At 48.4% G+C, this 19,624-nt stretch overlaps 1 protein-coding gene across 1 annotated transcript in view; it reads left to right on the top strand.

The window, feature by feature from the left end:
• NME3 (NME/NM23 nucleoside diphosphate kinase 3) overlaps positions 1-19,624 on the top strand; it is a 77,963-nt gene that overhangs the window by 49,188 nt on the left and 9,151 nt on the right. Inside the window, exon 4 of the mRNA XM_069646992.1 lies at positions 2,556-2,668. Coding sequence (XP_069503093.1) covers positions 2,556-2,668 — 113 coding nt within the window. The remainder of the gene's footprint in view (positions 1-2,555; positions 2,669-19,624) is intronic.

Genomic DNA, 19,624 nt, shown 5'->3' with positions numbered 1-19,624 from the left:
AGAAGGCTCTGGACACCATTGCAAGAGGGTGTCTGCCAACTCCTTCCTGCACCTATGCCAAGGAAATGCTGATGTCATTCTGGCGGCATTTAGTGCAAGGCTGAGGATAACCAGGAACAGACTACTCTGGGGATCATGGAAATGGAGATCGGGACAGGCGACTTGTCGGAAGTTGCAGCAAACCATGAAGACTGGCTGTAGGCATGTGTTCATTGGATCAGAAGGCATGCATGGATGTAGAGCTCTTTCCTGATGAGCAGGAGAAGACCTTCCACCTCCCCTTTGGCACTACTCCGAACCTCTATGCCACAAGGGATGAGGTTTTGACAAAGGGGGAAGGCTGACATGCTTATGGCCAATCCTTAACTGCTATCTGAAAACCAACTGTGAAGGCATCCATTTTGTTTTCCCCTAAGTCAGATAAGAGGTGTAGGGCTTTCCCCCAGGAGGTTTCCAGCAGTGCTCCAAGGGCTGGAGAGAATGGGCTTCCTACAGAAGGGTAAATGGATCTGTGCTGTGAGCATGCAGGAGGCCTATAGGCGCAACCCATTTAGCCTCCTCATGGCAAGGTTTCTGAGGTTTAGAGGTCCATTGGACCTTGTTTGTTTGTTTTATTCACTTTTTATGCGCGCCAAACCCAAGGGTAGCAGGACCCAGTGGCAAGGAAATGCAAAACTTACAGGTTACATTATAGCATAACGTACAGAAGAGAATACAATAGGTCTTTGGAACACAAATAATTACAAATATACAAAGTTCAAGTGAGGTCAATCAGAGTTGCAGATGTATAGAGTCAAGAATTAGTGCAAGTAATTCCAGTAGGAGGTAGGTGACACAGGTCAACTGAAGTCAGTCGAGGTGAGGAGTTGAATGACATTTTTTCTGAAACGAAGATAGGGCAAGTCCACTCTCAAGTCTTGTGGTAGTGAGTTCCAGGTTTTTGCAGCCTTTACTGGGAAGCTATTTCCTCCGATCGTACTGAGTCTAAAGTTCGGTATTGTCAAACAATTAGAATTGACAGCTCTAGTCGGTCTGAGAGATGTTCTCTTGTGGAATTTGTCAATCGGGTATCTAGGGACGGCGTTATTAAGGGCTTTGTGGGTCAGAGATAATATCTTGAGTTTTATTTTATTCTCATTGGTCAACCAATTGTGATGGTGTCTGGCGGAGGAGATATGGGATCTTTTGTTTATGCCTAGTGCTGCTCTCAGGGCATTATTTTGTAGTATTTGTAGTCTGAGTTATTGTTTGATTAGCTCCGGAATATAGAGTGTTGCAGTAATCAATTCTGGAGAGTATTAAAGCTCTTATTGGAGAGGAATGGTTTACCGGCTATTATCAGTTTGCACGTGTAAGCCGTGGAGGAGGCAAGGGATTTTAGATGTTTATCAAGTGACCGGGTAGAATCAAGATAGAATCCCAGGGTTTTTACATCCTTGGACACTTGGATGATGTTCCCATCTATGTTGAATGAGAATTCCTGGCCTAGTTTTTTGATATTGGCTTGGGTGCCCAGGATAATCAACTCTCTTATCATCGTTCAGACAGAGGCCATGAGTGGCCATCCATGCCTGGATGATAAGATATACCTTGTTCACCAATTCCGTGTCTTTCGCAAGATCCCCAGAAAGCGGGAGGAGGATCTGTGTATCATCTGCATAATTAGTGGAGGTGATACCGAGATGGTCCAAATCATCAAACAAGGGCTTGGTGAAGATATTGTAAAGAGTTGGGGAGACACACGAGCCCTGGGGGACACCGCATGAGATGGGGGTGGGATCTGCCGCTGCTGAGGGGGAGAAGACTCATTGTTCCTTCACTCAGGAATGACTCGATCCATCTAATGGCTTCTGGGGAGAAATGAGCGGCGGAATCCAGGTGACTACAGAGGACTTTATGATCCACCAAATCAAAGGCAGCTTACAATGCCAGTTCTCCCTTTTGGCCTCAGCACAGCCCCCTGGATTTTTTTCACAGGTGGCAGACTCCATCAGATCTACTCCCTAGAAATAAGGCTTTCAGATCTACCCTTACCTAAATGACTGGCTAGGAAGGGCCCCACTCCCTGTCTCAAACATCAAAGCTATGGACAGGCTGTTGGCTAGTTAATACCTGCTGCGATGGGGCTTCTGGTAATTGGGAGCTGAGGCATGCGCAACGATAGGGGCCGGTGCATGGGTGTTCCACTGCATATGCCTGTGGCATGATTTTCTGTGTGTTTTTTCGTTGAGAAGACATCCCAAAGATATGGAGGGAAAGTGACTATGGTCTAGGAGTAAAGTAGTTACTCTGGTGAGTAACTTGAACTTTTTATGTTTTCTTCCCTCTAGCTCTCCCCCACCCATTTCGCACCCCCTCTCTGATGTGCCCTGTCTCCAGTCTTCAGTTACTTTCTCCTATGTTCTTCTAACTCTCCAGCCTGGGAATAGTGTCTGTGAAGCGCAAGCTTTTTTTCTTTTTCATCTGAGATTGCTAGCTGTGGTGCGCTACATTACTCTAACCAAAATGTGTTCTCGATCTTCCTTTTTCTTTCCTGCCATATCAACCTCCTGTAGGTATGGCAAGGGCTGGAAGTGGTGAAAACTGCTCGCATCATGCTTGGAGAAACCAACCCTGCTGACTCCAAGCCGGGGACCATCCGGGGAGATTTGTGTGTGGACGTTGGCAGGTGAGAAAGTATTAAATACCTTACAATAGAGCTACACTATGAAGGCAGTGTTCCAAGACAGTTCATAGCGCGTGTGGGCTTTTGAAGACTTGTTCTACCTTTATACTGACCCATCGGGCGCTGCGCAACCATTGCGACTCTATATTTTCATATAGTTTTGATGCCCACGTTGGGTGGCTAGACCATTAAGGGTTTTGACGAATAACTGGGCTTGGACACATGCTAGTGCTTGTCTGTGCTTAAAAAAAGAAACTGCCTTTGCCCTACTTGGGATTATACTAGGGCCTGTCTGGCTTTGCTTGAACTGATCCTGGCATATGCACAGCTGGTTAGTGTGTGGTATAGGGTGAGGCATGGCCTGGCTTGCTTAAGAAAAACAGACATTTGAGCCTTTATTGCTGCTATATTCTGCTCTGTAGTTGGGTCGGTCCCTGATGGATCCTTTTCGTGCATGACTGGCTGCGTTTTAGGGCAGATGTACAGATGGAGCATGAAACGCTTGAGACTGCCCACAACTTGCTGGAGCCGTTCTGTTTTAAGATGGCAAGAATGTGAGATTTCAGAAATAGTTTTTGACGCCTTGTTGGCTGGTGCTTTGACCTTGTCTTTGCAAGTGTTCATTTACTTGTTACCAGTCTGTAGGGCTGGATTGTGCCCAGGTTCAACACACCGATCCCTGCCCCCTCTTGCACAGGCATTTACAAGCATGTCTACACCTGCATGGTGACATAGTTTGGGGTTGTGTTTGAGACCATACGCTTGTGTACGATGATCAAAAGCATGAAACGGGCACGGTTTCCTTGGAACCTGTTGGGTTGGAAAGTTGGAGCTGGGTTCTAGGATTCATAATAAGGGCAGTATACAGTATGATCCATGCACAACCTTGTGAAGCTTCCCCGAAGCGCGAATGTTGCAATAAGCGGTAATTCTTGAAAATGCGCACTGTTAAAATGTGGGACATGCGTGGGCGTGCCCCTTCATGCGGAGTTGAAACCCTCAAACGGGGACTGGATGGCTAATGACAGTCGTTTGAGTATTTGTTGGCAGGTTATGGGCATGTCCTTGTGAATCTTTGAATGCTGACTGTGTTCAGGTCATGCATGGTGCTTGTGGTCATTCATATGTTCTAGTAGGTGTTTCGTGGGTTAGGAAAATGCCAGGGCATGTAAGGGTAAGTTTGCATGCATGTTTAGAGATGACTGATGTGGGATCCTTAAGGAGGGCTGAGTCATTGTGAGGACCTTTTCGTGCCAGGGTATGGAGCAGCTGTGCAAAATATGCCACCAGACAGGAACTGCCCCAAAAGCTGCAACACTTTGAAATATTTTACATTTTGAGAATAAGTATGGGATCGCTAAGCAATCATAACGACATTTACGGTAGTTTAATGGTGTTTCTTAACTAAGATAATTTTAAATGGTTATTTGTACAACAAATGGTGTTTCAAGGCACCACAAGACAAAGGTAGGGGGAATCTAGGGAGAAAGATAACCGTCCTACTAGGCCTTGTGACATAGAGATTGTGCAAGTGTAGTAACAAGAAGTGTGAGGGAGAGGGGAGCGGGGGAAGTGCTAGTTTGCGCGAATGCAAAGTGCTAGGGCGGGCAGGAAAGTGCAGGGTAAAGAGGAGAGAGCGCAATAGAGGGTTTGGGGGAGGGCAATGGGGGCTAGGTGAGTGCTAAGGAGTGGCCAGGAGGGCAAGTGCCAGGGAATTGCATGGGGTGCAGGTGGTGAGGGTCCACATGCTAAGTGCGGAGGAGGGGGCACCTGGTGACCTGTAGAACTCGGAGGGAACCAGGCAGCCACTCACTGAGGCAGACTGGGTGTTAGCAGGGAGGGGCAGGTGAGAGGAAGAAGAGCAAAGGATGGTCTTGAGGAGCTTCCGGAACTTAAGGAGATCCGGCTGGCTGAAGCCTGAGAGGGGCAGGGAAACCATTCCTGAGGGAGGCTCCTGCGGAGGAGCCAGATCTACTCCTCGCTCTCTGCTTAGCATTTGTCTAATCTGCAGAGTTGGAGCTAGAAGACCGAAGGTCTCTAGCGGGGAGGTATTTAGGGATAGAGTTGGATGTACCAGGATCCCAGGCCCCAGAAAGCCTTGTGGATGATGCAGAGGGTCTTGAATTTGATCCTAGCAGCAACTGGGAGCCAGTGGAGAGATTTTAGGGCTGGATATATGCAGTCCCTGGGTTTGAGGCTAAGAATCGGTCCTGCAGTCCTATTCTGGATTAGTTGAAGGGAGTGAAGGGAGGGTAAAGTAAGATTGAGGACGAGGCTGTTGAAGTAGTCCAGCCTAGAGCGGGCCAGAGCTCTGGAGACATTGAGATTATGGCGAAGACAAGGAAAGAGAGAGTGCCTCTGAGGAGCTGCAGCTGATAGTGGGCCTTCTTGGCAAGGTCTGCAATGCGAGGAGAAGAGGAGGAGGAGGAGGAGGAGGAGGAGTCAAAGATGACACCAAGTTTTGTTTGCCTCACAAGAGGGTGAGGGGGGAGCCACAGAGGGTGGCCAGAGGGCTGGGGGGGGGGTAGGTGGGAGCAGGGGTCCCAATAAGGATCTCCGTCTTACTGGCATTAAGGCAGAGATCATTGGCAGCACACCATGCCTGAATTGCAGTCCGACATTTGGGGATGAGAGAGGAGGCAGTAGAGGGAACCTTGAACGAGAGGAGGAGATCAGATGGGCCAGAGGGATGAGGTAGATGTTGAAAAGCCACAGCGAGAGTATAGAGCCTTGAGGGACGCCGCAGGTGGAGAGTGTGATAGGGGAGAGAAAAGTGCCCAGTTGAACCTGGGAAGGACGGTCTGAGATGAATGAGGTCAGCCAAGCCTATGGTGACGAGGGTGTCACGGAGCGGATTAGTCAGGGTGGCATGATTGACCATGTGAAATGCCAAAGAAAGGTCCAGAAGGATGAGAACGGATGTAGAGTTGGTGTCAAGATTTGAGAGCAAGACTTCACGGGTGTTCAGTAGAGCAGTTTCCGTGCCTCTGGCTGCTCTGAAGCCAGACTGGTGATCATGGAGTATTGTACGATTTGACTGTATCCAAACGGTCGCATGTACAAAAAGTCCTAAAAATGCTACCACCAAAGGTTCGAACACCAAAAGTTTGAACCTTTGTTTGTAGCATTGTAGGTAAGCATTAACGCAAACAAAAGACTGCAGTGGGTGTTATGGGGGAAACCCCTGCAGCCCCCGTTAAAAAGAAAAGGACCCTGCAGTAACGGTTCCCGATCACGGAAGTGAAAGGGAACTGGCGCTGCAGGGACTCAGCATGAAGAAAAAGGTAAGTAGGGTATGTTTATGTTGGGGCTGTGGGTGGGGGGTGTGTATTGTGGGTGGGGGAATGGGTGTGTAGGGGTTGTGTACGTGTGTTCGCATGGGAAATGTGCAAACTTTTGGTGGTTCGCACATTTCTCATGCAAACTTTACGGCCACGGGAAAATCGGCCACGGTCGGATCACGTAGATCCGATCATGGAGATAACCAGCAGATTCAGTGTGTTAGATCAGTTGGGAGATGACAATCTTCTCCAGGAGTTTGCCAAGGAAAGGGGTAATGGAGATAGGGCGGTAGTTGGCAGGGAGGGGTTGGTAGAAGGCTTTTTGAGGAGAGGATGTACAAGGGAGTCGCTTATGGGGTAGCGGGAAGGAGCCGGTGGCAAAGGAGAGATTACAGAAATCGGCCAAGGCTGGTGCAAGGAAGGCAATGTTATCCTTGATGGTTCTGGAGGAGCAGGGGAGCACCTGTTTGAAGGAGACTTGTCCAGAGATCTCATCCGGTGCTATGGGCGAGAAAGCGGAGAGTTGGAGGGAAGGGGAGAGGGGGTGTAAAGGGTGGCCTGCGAGCAGGGGTGGGAGGAGGGACGGGAGTAGAGTGAGACCAGTATGTCCTGAGTTTTGGTGAGGAAGAGGTAGACGGGACCAAGGGTCCTGTATATGGTGGTAAGAGTCAACGAGAGGGTTGGAGAGACACAATAAGCTTGCAGACGAGACATTCAAAGGAAGAATAGATCTGAGTGGGAATGATAGAAGCAGGGTCCCATATAGGGAAGATTGAGGCCACTCTGCCTCCAGGCCGATTTTAGGCCTGGGCTTGGAGAGGATCTTGTAGCCCTCAGGGAGGAGTGTGTCAAAAGCATTGACCGAGCTGGCAGTGAACCACGTCTCAGTAAGAGCAAGAACGTCAAGGTCAGTCTTCAAGAGGGAGACCGATATTGGCAGAGTGTTTAACAACAGAGCGAGAGTTGAGGGTAGCTAGGTGAAGCTGGTTGCTACCTTTTTTGAAGGTCTTCTGAGGAGGGTTACAGGGATGTGGTACGCCCATCAGTGAAGGGGTAAGGAGGATGGCCGACAGAGGCGGGGAAGGGAGGACGTTGATGAGAGACAGAAGACGCCCATCAAGAAGGAGAAGGTTGGGCTGAGAGCCCACCGCCATTCTGATAGCCATTAATGATGCACCTAGAAGATGAGGATGAGAAGCATGCCAATGGCTGACCAAGAGAAATGGGACAGATGATGTGTGAGTCCTTGGGTCTAGAGATGGAGCAACAAAGAAGATGTTGGGGACAGTCTGCCTGGGAGAAGCGTTGACGTAGGTGTCGGCGATGAGCAGACCTGGGTTAGCGACTAGATCTTTCTTTAACTTTTTCCTTCCAGGCTTTGAAAGAGGGGTTGGATAGTAGAGTAACAGTTGGAGTAGATGGGGGGAGGGGAAGGGGGGAGAATGGAGAGCACCATGGAGGGGAGAGGGCAGGGAGATGGAGGAGAGCGAGGGAAAGGAGACTGCACAAAGCACAATGAACTCACCAGGTGACCTAGCAGCAAGACGGGCACAGACGAATCGGGTGCATGACGTCAACCAGGTTGTAGTGTGCAATTGTGCAGCTCAAGCGGGAGAGGATGAAGGCAACACCAGGCAGCATAACAGCAAGACATGCAACTTCATACAGATCACTGAGCGGCGGCAGCAGCGGAGGAAGGAGGGCAACTTGGGTGGGATGGACCTATTGCCAGAGTACGAGGTTAAAGGTCGCCAGACCAACAGAGCCGCAAGAAGCCTTGAAGAAACCTTTTCTGGGATTCTTCCCCGTTGAGCCCAGCAGCAAGTTCCCATTCAGTGTCCTGTCTTCAGTCATCACAACCAAGAATCCAAGGGCTGGGTCCTGTGCTGCCATATCCCGAAGACGTCCATCTGCAACCTCCTCTTCTCTGCTGAGGTACTGTGTTGGCTTGGGGAGTGCTTACCTGAAGTCTTATGTGAATCCTGTGCAGCTTTGTGGGCGATTTGTGTGTTTGGGAGTTCGCCCATACAGTTTGCCCCGGCCCAACACTGGAGCGCACCTATGGTGTCTTCTGTGAAGTCCCTGGACCCCTTCTGCAATTTTGAAGTAAGTTTTGGAAGAGCGATCCTCAGGAACTCTGACATTTCTGCTTTCTGTGACTATCCTGGCCTTTGCCTTTTAAAATCTAACAAGTACTTACTTGTAAATGAGTTGGCTTAGGAACTGTATCTCTGAAATGTGATTATTTACCTTTCATTATGTTCTGACATTCTGAAAAGTATATAAGGTTATTTTACTTGCCTGTGAATGTGTTCTGCCATTCTGAAGAAGTCTGAGGTTACTTTACTTGCCTGTGAATTGGACCCCACTCTTCTAAAAAGTAATATGGTTGGTTTCACTTTTTGGTTTCACTTTTAGTTCTGTAATAGAATACTTGTAAAAGTTCACCAACAAGGTATTTCATATCTGAAATAGCGGTGTGCCATTCTAATAAGTGAACTGTGGGTTTTGCTTTCCCCTGGTCTGCTTTAGAGCACCCCTAAAATAGTTTTGCAGAGGGTTTGCTTTCCTTGGACTGCTGTAGTGCATTCCTAAAGTAGTGCAAAGAGTTATGCTTACCTTAGTCTGTGTTGCACTTATCTGAAAAGCAACTGTAATTGTTATTACAATATAGGTTTTAATCCCCTTGTATAACTGAACGTTATTCTAAATGGAGTTGCGAGTTCATACTGACCTTTTTAAAGGTTTTCATCATTCTACAAAGTATCTGAGTTAGTTACTTGTCTCTGAACTGGGTTCTGAAAAGTAATCTAACTGTATCCATTCTGAAAGTAGAGGATACATTTGTTGCAAGGTGTATACTTGTAACACTGTGTATAACTCGTTATTCTTGTTGGTATAACGCTGAAGGTTATAACCATTCGGTCTACTGCCCTTGTATTACTGAAAGTAATCCAAAAGTAACTGATATGGTTTTACTCCCCATGAATAGGTTGGTTCTATTCTAAATGTGATGTATTAGGTGTAGCTTACCTTGAATCACTGTTGGTAATTCTGAATAAGGTTTATGATTTGGCCTGTGTACCATTTGTATTTATTTTATTTCTATAGCGCACCAGGCCCAGGGGCAACCGGGCGCATAACTTGGATACAACATGATGAAAGCATAACATGGCAGTATAAATGTTTTTACAGGAGAATTTCAAAATTTACAATCAGGAGAAATAGCAGTAAGAAGATAAGCAGAATGCATATACAAGAGTCTGTCAAAGTGCAAGTAGGGCAGTGAGCCAGTGTTAGATGTCTTGGGAGGACAGCCAGGCTTTGGTAAGGTGTTTGAATTTCAGGAAGGAGGGTTCTGCTCTCAGCTCATTAGGGAGTGAGTTCCAAAGTTTGGCTGCCAAGATGGGGAAGCTGGTTCCACCTGATCTTTGGAGATTGAATCATGGGATGACAAGGCAGTTGGCTTGGGCCGATCTGCGAGGCCTAGTGGAGCTATGGAGGGCAAGTCTGTTCGCCAAGTAACGGGGAGCTTTGTTGTGAAGGCATTTATGGGTGAGAGCCAAAGACTTCAAGGAAATGCGGTGTGGGATAGAGAGCCAGTGAAGGTTACGCCTAGTATCGGATATGTGTTGGCGCCTGGGAATGTTGAGGGCCACTCTGATCGCATTGTTTTGGACAATTTGTAACTTATTTAAGTTACAGCGATTAGTACCTAGGTAAAGGGCATTGCAGTAGTCTACCTTGGACAGTACGAGGGTCCTAGCCAAGGTCACGCAGTTAGCTGTGGAAAGCAACGGGCGACAGGCCGTAATAAGCTTACAAGTATAAGCTGCTGCTGATGAGAATGAGTTGGTTTGTCTAGTCAGGGATAATGTCGAGTCAATGTAAATCCCTAAGGTTTTTGTGTCCTTAGCAGTAGGGATAGTATTCCCGTCAATGGTGAAGGACTTAAAAGCAGGGTCAAGTTTCGTGAGTTTTTGTGGTGAACCAAGAATGAGGAGCTCTGTCTTTTCATCATTTAGACAGAGTCCGTGTTGAGCCATCCAAGCTTGGATGACCTGGTAGATGGCGTTGATGGTGAGAGAGTCAGTAGTGTAGTCACCTGTGATAGGGATTAGTATCTGGGTGTCGTCAGCGTAATTGGTGTACGTGACACCCAGATGGTCCAGAATATCAAAAAGGGGTTTGGTGAACACGTTATATAACGTGGGCGAGACACGGGACCCTTGAGGCACGCCACAGGAGACCGGGGCCGGTGGGGCGGCTGCTAATGGAGAGAACACGCGCATTGATCTGTTATCGAGGAAGGAACTGATCCAGGTTGAGGCTTTGTCTGAGAAGTGTGCAGCTGATTTTAGGTGGTGACAAAGAATTTTATGATTAACAAGATCAAAAGCCGCCGAGAGGTCCAGGAGAAGTAGTAGCGCAAGTTTGCCTTTGTCTTTGAGACCTTCGATCTGCGTTTTTAAATCGATAAGGGCATTTTCAGTACCGTGGCGTGGCCGAAACCCCGATTGCCTGAGTCCCAGAAGTTTGTTTGATTCAAGGTATTCTTGAATTTGTAGGTATGACGCACGGTCAAGGACTTTTAGTAAAAATGGGACAGTGGTGATTGGCCTGTAGTTTGTGAGTATGCTGGGATCCAAGGTAGGTTTTTTCAGGAGCGGGATGACCCAGGCATCCTTTAGGTTGTCTGGTACAATCCCAGAGCTAAAGGAAGAGTTCATGAGTGTAGTGATGAATGGTGCTAGGTCATGAGCTGCTTCCTTAATAATAGGCGCAGGACAGAGGTCACCATGGCAGTTGGAAGGTTTAAGGCTGGCGATGATCTTTTCCACTTCAGGAATGGAGAGTGGAGAGAAGCTAAAAGGAGTCAGAGAATCTGGGATGGAGTTGTTTATAGTAGGTGTAAGGATCGGTAGAGGGTTAGATTGAAGGCTAGTTTGTTTGTTGTTTTAATTTGAAGAGTGGCAATCTTGCCTAGGAGAGCCTCTTGGATTTTGGAGCACCAGGTGCTATCTTTGGTACAGGTGTCAGGTGCAGTAACAGGAGTTTCAAGTTCTTTTAGGATTTTAAACAGTTCTTTGGTGTTGGATTTGGCTTGTTCGATGCGTTTATTGTATGTGTCTTTTTTTGCCTGGAGTATGGCTTCCTTGTAATTAAGGGTGGCCAAGAGTAGACACGATTTGTTGGCTGGAGAGTGGTTACTTTTCCAGTGAGATTACGCAATTCGTTTATCTTTGCGTAAAGTTCTAAGCTGGGGTGTGAACCAGGTGTTCAGGTGGGCTTGAGGTTTGGATTTTCTCAGTTTAGAGGGTGCGATGGTGTCTAAGGCTTTAAGCATAGCCCGATTAAAGGCGTCAACCAAGGCCGTGGGGTCAGAGCATGAGAGAGCTTGGTCATTGAGAGCCGGAAGGAGGAGAGGGAGGAGTCTGTCGCAGGTGATGTTACGTTTATTGCGAGTGGCCGTAGCAGGTGCAATGCTAGGAGAGAGGCTGACAGATTTGGACTCGATATTGAATGTAATTAAGTTGTGGTCAGTCCATGAGCACTGTTGGTTGGAGGTGATGTTGATGGGACAATTATGGGCGGCTAGCCAATCAAGGGTTCTACCCTTGTCGTGGGTAGGTTGGTTTATGAACTGTGTGAATCCAGCATTCGTAAGGATATTGTCAATAGTCGTGGCAGCAGTGTCCTTGGGGTCAGAAAGACCTAGGTTGAAATCCCCCAATATCGTGACCTGGGAATTGGTTTTGGTGTTGTGAGTGATGTTAGAGATGTCCTCCGCGAAAGTGAATAGCGGGCCAGGTGGCCGGTAGAGTAGATGGAAGGTGATAGAGTGGTTAGGGGTAACAGCTAATTTAGCTGTCAGTGCTTCCAGAGTGGAAAAGTGGTGCGTGGCAGAGAGGTGGAGGTTTAGGGTATTTTTGTGGATGATGGCAATGCCACCACCTTTGGACTGATTAGAATTACGATCATGTCTGATAATGTTATAGTCTGGAGGGATGGCGAGGGAGAGAAGAGGACCTGAGGCAGGATGGAGCCAGGTTTCGGTAATAGCGATAAAGTCAAGGTCGAGGTTGAGGATGAGGTCAGCTACTTCTAGGGCGTGAGCCGAGAGAGATCTGGCATTGATTAACGCACCTTTGATGTTGCTTAAGTTGGGGGGATTGGAAAGGGATGGTGGAAGATTTGGCATAAGTGTGGACGGTGTAGGGGTCTGAGGCAGTTTGTTACGATGCGCTGAGTGATGGGAAGCGTGGGTGAGTCGCGAGCCAAGTCTGGCATTTCTCAGGGTGATGGAGCAAGGTATGTTTGGTAAAGGTCTAGTAGCAAAGTGTTGGATCCAAAGGGCTGGGTTGTTGAGGTAGGGGTTGGTGTGGTGAGCGTAGGATGGCATAGTTGTGGTGTGATGCAGGTGAAAGTGGAGGACGGGGGCGGTGGTGTGGTTAAGTACGGTCCAACCAGAGTGCAGTATAAGGAGGAGAAAGATGGGCAGTAATCTAGTGAGTAGGACACTGAAAGTGTACATGGGTGAGTTTATAGCAATGAGACTGTTGGTGAGGGGCATGTTGACCTAGTATAGTCTAGGAGCAAGTGGTCTGATGGTGACCAAGAGGGCGACCATAAGGCACAACACAATTGCAGTGGTCCATTAGCGACCATAAGGCACAACACAATTGCAGTGGTCCGTTGGCGACCATAAGGCACAACACAATTACAGTGGTCCGTTAGCGACCATAAGGCACAACACAATTGCAGATGTCCAATAGCGACCATAAGGCGCAACGCAGTGGTCCGTTAGCGACCATAAGGCACAACACAATTGCAGTGGTCCGTTAGCGACCATAAGGCACAGTACAGTGGTCAGTTAGCGACCATAAGGCACAACACAGTGGTCCGTTAGCGACCATAAGGCACAACACAATTGCAGTGGTCCGTTAGCGACCATAAGGCACAACACAGTGGTCCGTTAGCGACCATAAGGCACAACACAATTGCAGTGGTCCGTTAGCGACCATAAGGCACAACACAGTGGTCCATTAGCGACCATAAGGCACAGCACAGTGGTCCATTAGCGACCATAAGGCATGGTACAATAGCCTTGCAGGTTAGTCAAGACATAAGCTTGGTGAAGGCAGAACACGGAGAGACCCCTATAGTGCTGTGGTAGTAAAGTCAGCTATAGTAAGACGGGTGAGGTCTGTAGTGACCAAATGTCACGACACAAATCAGTGTATACTGATAGCGATCATAGGGTACAGCAATAGTCATAGGTGGATAGTTATTGACCCTGGGGCAGAATACACATCATAGGATACAGTGCACACGAGATATGAATAGGCCAGGATAGCATAATCCGGTGAGGCAGCTGTATGCAGCAAGGCAAGGCGGTAGTTAAGCAGATGACGTGGTGCGCATATCGTAATAGGCAGAGGAGTTAGTACGGAATTAAGCACATGCCAAGTTAGAGGTAGGTCAAAGGTAGAATGCTGGTAGGAGATGCTGCCATAGAGATTGTTAGCTGTGCGAGTAGAAATTCTACAGTAGTGATGTACTCACAGGTGGTGACCGCCGATAGCGGGAAGAACACTACTCCTCCGCCTTTGCAGGGGACTTCACTCTGCAAAGCGGCGAACAGGGTCGGATGGCCGCCGGCTCTTCCGCCTGCCGGCGGATGTTTGTATTTAAGTATAAATACAAATACATGTTGCCTAGCAACGTAGAGGCGTCTCAGCCTCGTTTCCGTGCCGCATCGCGCCCGACATTTTGAAAAGGTGGATGTCGGCGCGTGTGGCTTTAAAGCGAAGATGGGGGGCCAAGGGTGCCAGGGAGGCGATGGGGTGCCCAGGCAGGGCAAGATGCAGCATCAGCTGGTGTCTGCGGGCGGGGAGGGCCAGCTGCCGCTCTGATGCAGCGTGCTCCTCGCCGGATCCTCGTTCCTGGTGGGTGTGGGGGCTTTGTGTTGTGTTTTTATATTGTCTTGATACTCTATGGCAAAGTGCTTACTTCCTCCAAGATTTATGTTGGCTGATTTGTATTTGACATAAACCATTTTTGTTTTTGTCTACAATACGTCTGGGCCAAGTGATTCTTTTAAACCATGTATGCTATAAGTTCACTGTACTTTCCTACAGCCCACTCTCCCACCTAAAATGAGCTTGGCTGTTCTCTCTATGCTACCAAATGTTCTCAGGTGGTACAGCCTTATACTAATACCGGCCGGACAGAAAATGGGGTTCTCAGGAGCTCTTTGGGAGTGTTTGCAGTGGTAAACCAAATCTCACACAGGTCAGGATTGTGCACCAAAATCCCTAAATTGTGGTCAGGCTGATCAAGTCTTTGGAGTAACTCAAAGGTCTGTATCTGTTGAGGTTAAAAAGGGGGTTCAAAGCAAAGTTTTCTGTTCTCAGTAAATCCAAGTTTTTCGTCGCTTCCATCAGCTTAACCTAATTGTGGGGGTATGGCCATCTTGGTTTAAGCAAAACATTTCCAAATGAAAGTTCTCTTGCAGCTACTCTGGGACTTTCCCCATTGTTCTTAGCAAAGGCTCAGCTTATAGAACTCCTAGTTCCCTCCCTTGGAAATGGACTTGGGTAATTGAGGGACAGTTAAGAGGCCTCCTTTTAGGTTTTTACAACTGCGCGGAAGCCTGATGGTGGTTCTGGAGTGTGGGAAACCAGAGAGTGTCCCACCCTCTGGTCCCCCAGGGGTGTCTCTCTCTCAGGTATCCAGGGCACGGCCATCGCCTTTGGATCCAGACCCTTGGGGTGGACTAGTGCGGGAGGATCATCTGGGTAGAGGGGTCTTCAGGGAGTGGGACACCTGATGGCAAGAGGCAGTATCCCCCTCCCTATAACACCTTTACCCCCTCCTACCAATAGATATTTTGCAACTCTATGCCCCCCCCCCTTTCCCTCTACAAACGCATTCACACCGACAGATGCTCTGGGAGAAAACAGACCCGCACCCGAGCATTGTACCCGATATGTCCCACTACTATGGTCAGGCAATTACTGGTAATCGCTCAGACCTGACTTCCATTAAACTTCCCCACAAGGATAAAAGGTGGCACAAGAGCACACTCTGAGCAAGGCAAAGGGACACAATGGAACAGTACTTTCCCGACGACAGCTGAATGAGGGAAGAAAGACGGCAAACCCAGAAGGAATACCCGGGGCCCTCCTGCACGGCTGACCGAGTCAGGGAGGAACAGCAGCCGCTGTCCTTTGCTCCAAGATCAAAGCTGCGCCAGAGAGATCAACACAGCTGGTGAGTTGGGGAGGCCGATGCGAGACCGGTCTGTGTTGAAGTCAAGCTTGGTAGCGGCAACATTGTATAAAGAACGCATGAACGAAGATTGAAAAGCTTGTGGTGAAAGGCGCGAGGAAAGCTTAATTGCTGATGGATGTTTGAACATTTATGGAGAAAGATAAAATACCAGTGACAGTGGTCCGGCACCACGAGGGTGCTCGATCGAAGGTCTCTTTAAGGTATCCAGCTAAGAAGCAGCAGAAACGTAGTAGAAGATTGTGTGAAGTTTTTTTTAGTAAAGGCCCTTTTATTTTGACAGACTCGACTAGGACTGGTTTATTATTATTTGATGGTCGTAGCTTGCTCCCATCCTTAGATTTAGGTTTAAATAGGCATTAACCAACCCATTGAAGTTCAAGAAACACCCTTGAACTGTGATCACTTGTCTGTCTTCACTGTTCGATACATGCCTTCCTTACAGCAGTCAGGAAGCAGTATCCTCCCAGAGGGCATTTGGGCCATGGGTCTCTGGCCCCAGGTTCCTCTCCTTTAATTCATACCTGAGGGTCTCTCCCTGGAGTACCCTCTCACCACTCTGCCATGTGCTTGTTTCTCAACTTTCTTGCTTGGTAGAAGATCTCACTCTACCTCCTTGATGCTGCTCCACTCTTTAACCACACCAGTCTCCCCACACCCCCTTGATGTTCCTCGACTTCTCTGTCTACCACCTCGTACTTCCACTTTTTGATGTTCTGTCAACTTTCCCCTTCACTTCTTTCTATCACCTCATCATTCCCCTTCTGGCTATTTTTCCACCTGTCCACCACACACAACTCATTTACCAATTTATCACTTTCCTCTATCCCCCTTTCCTTCTCAATCCATCTCTTTACAGTTACAGTTCCTCGTCAAGCAATTCTCCCCCCGCCCCCTTCCCCAACCCACTTCTCTCCTTCCCCAGCCTTCTGGGTTCCTCTCTTGACAAGACTCATCTTTGCTCTCTGCCCTGTGGATCGCTGTCTGCCCTGCCTTCTGAGACATTCTCATTTCAGCCATCTCGCACTCGCCCTCTTCCCAACCTTTAGGGTCTCATCCCAGCCCACTGGGTTCTTTTCCCAGCCCTCTTGGTCCTTTTCTGAGCACTTTGAGTCTCCTACTTTCCTTTCTCCATAATAAATATTCCCCCAATGGGCCTAGTTCCCCAGCACACTGGGTTGACTTTCTCTCACTTCCTTGGGTCTCTCCTCGAGCTTCCTATAGTCCTGGGCTGCCTCTCTCTGGCCTCATATCTTCCCTGGTTGTTCTCTCCAAATGACATCCTCCGGACTTCAATCCGGACACCCACAGTCTTTTTTTTTCGTTTTTAAGGGCCTTGGCTCCACCAGCTTCTGCCTGATGTAATAATGGACACCAAGTGCATATCCTTGGGCAACTGTATAGGGATTGCCTGACCCGCCCACTCCCTCTCGTGGAGATGGCTTACCATTCTGATGTGAATATCGGAGTTGGCTAGTCCCTCCCCGTGGGAGTTCCTCTTTCTGCTTGCCACTCCCTGGCCACATCCTCTGGGCGGACTCTGCCAGCCTTCGTGGTCTTAGGTGTAGGACAGAGGAGAACTTTAGCGGATGGGCTGACCGCCTCTCTAATTTTCCCATAGTAGGTCAGCTTCTGCTTTTCTTCTATGTAGATTTGTATCTATTTTTGCAGCTGTGCAAGGTGGGCTGATCATGTGGGCACTCCTGGCTCAGCTGTTCTTAATTCTCTTAAAGGCCCAGTAGCATGTATGGTGGCAACTGGACAAACCCTTGCCTTCAGTGCTTGCATGGAGGGGGTAATCATGGCATCCTCCCCAGGTCACCCCTGGAAGCACCATCATGTGGCCTGTTGCTGCCCCTGGCCCCTTTGGGTACCCCACGGTCCCAAGCAGTGGACTTTGTCACAGCATGTAATCTGCTTTTCACTCTTAGGGTCTTTGATAGAGTTGGAGGAAAGTACACCAAGGAGATCTCTTCTATTTAGAGGGCTCGCAACCATTTAATTTTATTTGAGGGCCACCTTTTCAGCAGATAGCATGGGTCTTCTCTGGGCCATACAAGGCACGAAGCAGGTCGGTAGTGGGACACTTGAACCACATCAGCCATGCAGTAGGCGGAGTATAGCCCACAAAAAAGTGATAAATGCTTACTGCTCTGAGGTCACTATCTCTAACTGGATCTTGTCGGAAGTGGCCTTTTGGTTGCAGGTGCAGCTTCGTTTTTGGACAAGTCGTTGAAGATGCTAGTAGGTTGTTTTCTCAAAGTGACGTAGCAGCAGCAGCAGTGGTGGTGGTGCTTGTACAGGATCGAAAGGAGACACTTGGGGGACCGGCCGCGACAGTGTCCTGAGAGCCAACATGAGGACGCTGGGCCGGACTGTCTGAGTCTAGATTGACTCCAGCTGGGATTAGCAGTGAGAGTACTTGTTGGGTCACAGGAGTGTGTCGACTCCCTAGGCCTCACTTGCCGGCCCGGGAATACGGCGGGAGTGAGAAGCAGGGCTGGCACAGCTTGTGGCTCCCAAAAAACAAAACCACCAGCATTGTGCTGCCCCATTCAGTGGCTGAGGAGCTCAATACCCTCGTTGTTACCCTGATCTTGGCCTGCATCAACTGCTGTTTTGTGGACGCCCAATTGTCAAAGTTGGGCTAGCAGCCTGTAATTAGGCTGAGGTTATCTGTTTGGAGGGAAATGTGCCTATCCCTGTTGGATGACGGGCACCAAATTGAATAACTGTATCAGACATCCTGCCGCTCTTGGAAGAGATGAGCAGAATGCTTGCTGACAATTAATTAACTTTCTAAGGTGGGGCACCAACATTCCATCATGCCCCTAAGCCTATACCTGGCCCCCTAAACCTGGCAGCACAGGACCGACCTGGGAATAAGCCTTGTTCTTAGCAGAGAGCTAATGAACAAAACCTTGATCCGCCTACGAGTAATGACCAAATCCTTAATCTGGAAAAGCTGTTCATTTGCCTTGGGGCTGCGGCACCGCCCTTGGCAGAAGGCTGTACTGTAACCAATGCCTTTGATCGAATTGAGCCCTGCAGATCTGGCTCTTGCAACTCATTGACTACCTCTAATCACCTATACTATGGCAAAGTAAGGTTTCTCCAAATACAGGGCCTATTTGGGGACAGTACACTACTCTACCTGAACTGCACCAGACTGTTGGATCTTCTCCATCTATTTCTACCGCTACGTTTCATCAACAGCAATGACATTAAAATTGTCGATATGTGCGAAAATGTTAACCAGGCTACCTCACTTGTGTTCTTTGAATCAAACTACTTTATTGACTATGTGATGGACTATTCTTCTTCATTCCATAGACTAGGCTATGAATGCAGTGTTGTGGAAGTTGAAGATCGATTTGGAACTTCTACTGAAGGTAAATTCTCCAAAGACAACCATGGAATTGGAGGGCCTCCTGCTATGGTCGGCGATGTAGATGCCTTCGCCAAGCACCCCACACGGTTATCCCAGACCTATAAACGAACTCGTAGTGACACCTGGGCTAGGGCAGGGACAGCATCACAACAAGAACCTAGAGCTTAAACGATGAAGAGCGGCTTTATCTAAGTGGGGCGGACATTGCTGGGGGACGAAGGGGGTGACTAGTGCCACTGGGAATGACCGGTGAATCTCGTGGAACAAAGTAGATCGCAGCACTCCTAGTCTACCTTTACTCCTGCTGAATGGAAACACTGTGGGGAAATCGCCATCTTTTTGCACATGACGGCCCGCTTGAGCACATTGACAGTTTAACTGTAATAGCATTACAGGAGACTTGGCTCACTGAACCATTGATTGATGGGTGGAATATCCTTTCCTCTTTAGCCACACAGGGACTTGGGGGTCGACCTAGGGGGTAGGGGGGGGGGTCTGGCTCAGAGTTGGGAAACCTCTGGGTTGACCCATATTCCCAATACATCTAAGAATGCATTAAATGGCAGAGTCCAAGTCTCTGGCGATTCCTCCATGAGAAGTGAGCTAATAATTAACTTCTACCATCCACCCTACATCAACTCGGATGAGGTCATCATGAAAGAAGTAGAGTATCATGCCACTGCTTGGGTCGGCTCACAGCCTGCCATTATCTGTGGCAACGTTAACGCTAGGATCTCTCAAAATGCCAATTGGAAGGAGTTAAAGGTTGACCACTCTTCTTCACTGAGCGACAGGCAAGTCAAACCCTGCCAACGTGAGAAAAACCTGGGCCAACCTTCTATATCTGGCTGGATTCAAGATATTCAAAGGAGCATACCCGTCAGATTCTCCTCTCTTCACCAGAATGGGTCATGAAAACGGGAGCATCATTGACTACATCTTCTTCACCAATGCTGTGCATATGCTTATCGACATGTGTGTATTTCACAGGGA

This window comes from Ambystoma mexicanum, chromosome 2q (genome assembly GCF_040938575.1).
Source record: "Ambystoma mexicanum isolate Mex_15411 chromosome 2q, UKY_AmexF1_1, whole genome shotgun sequence".
Taxonomy (NCBI): Eukaryota; Metazoa; Chordata; class Amphibia; order Caudata; family Ambystomatidae; genus Ambystoma; species Ambystoma mexicanum.
The sequence above is the reverse complement of the archived record's forward strand: the minus strand, read 5'-3'. Positions and strand labels throughout refer to the sequence as shown.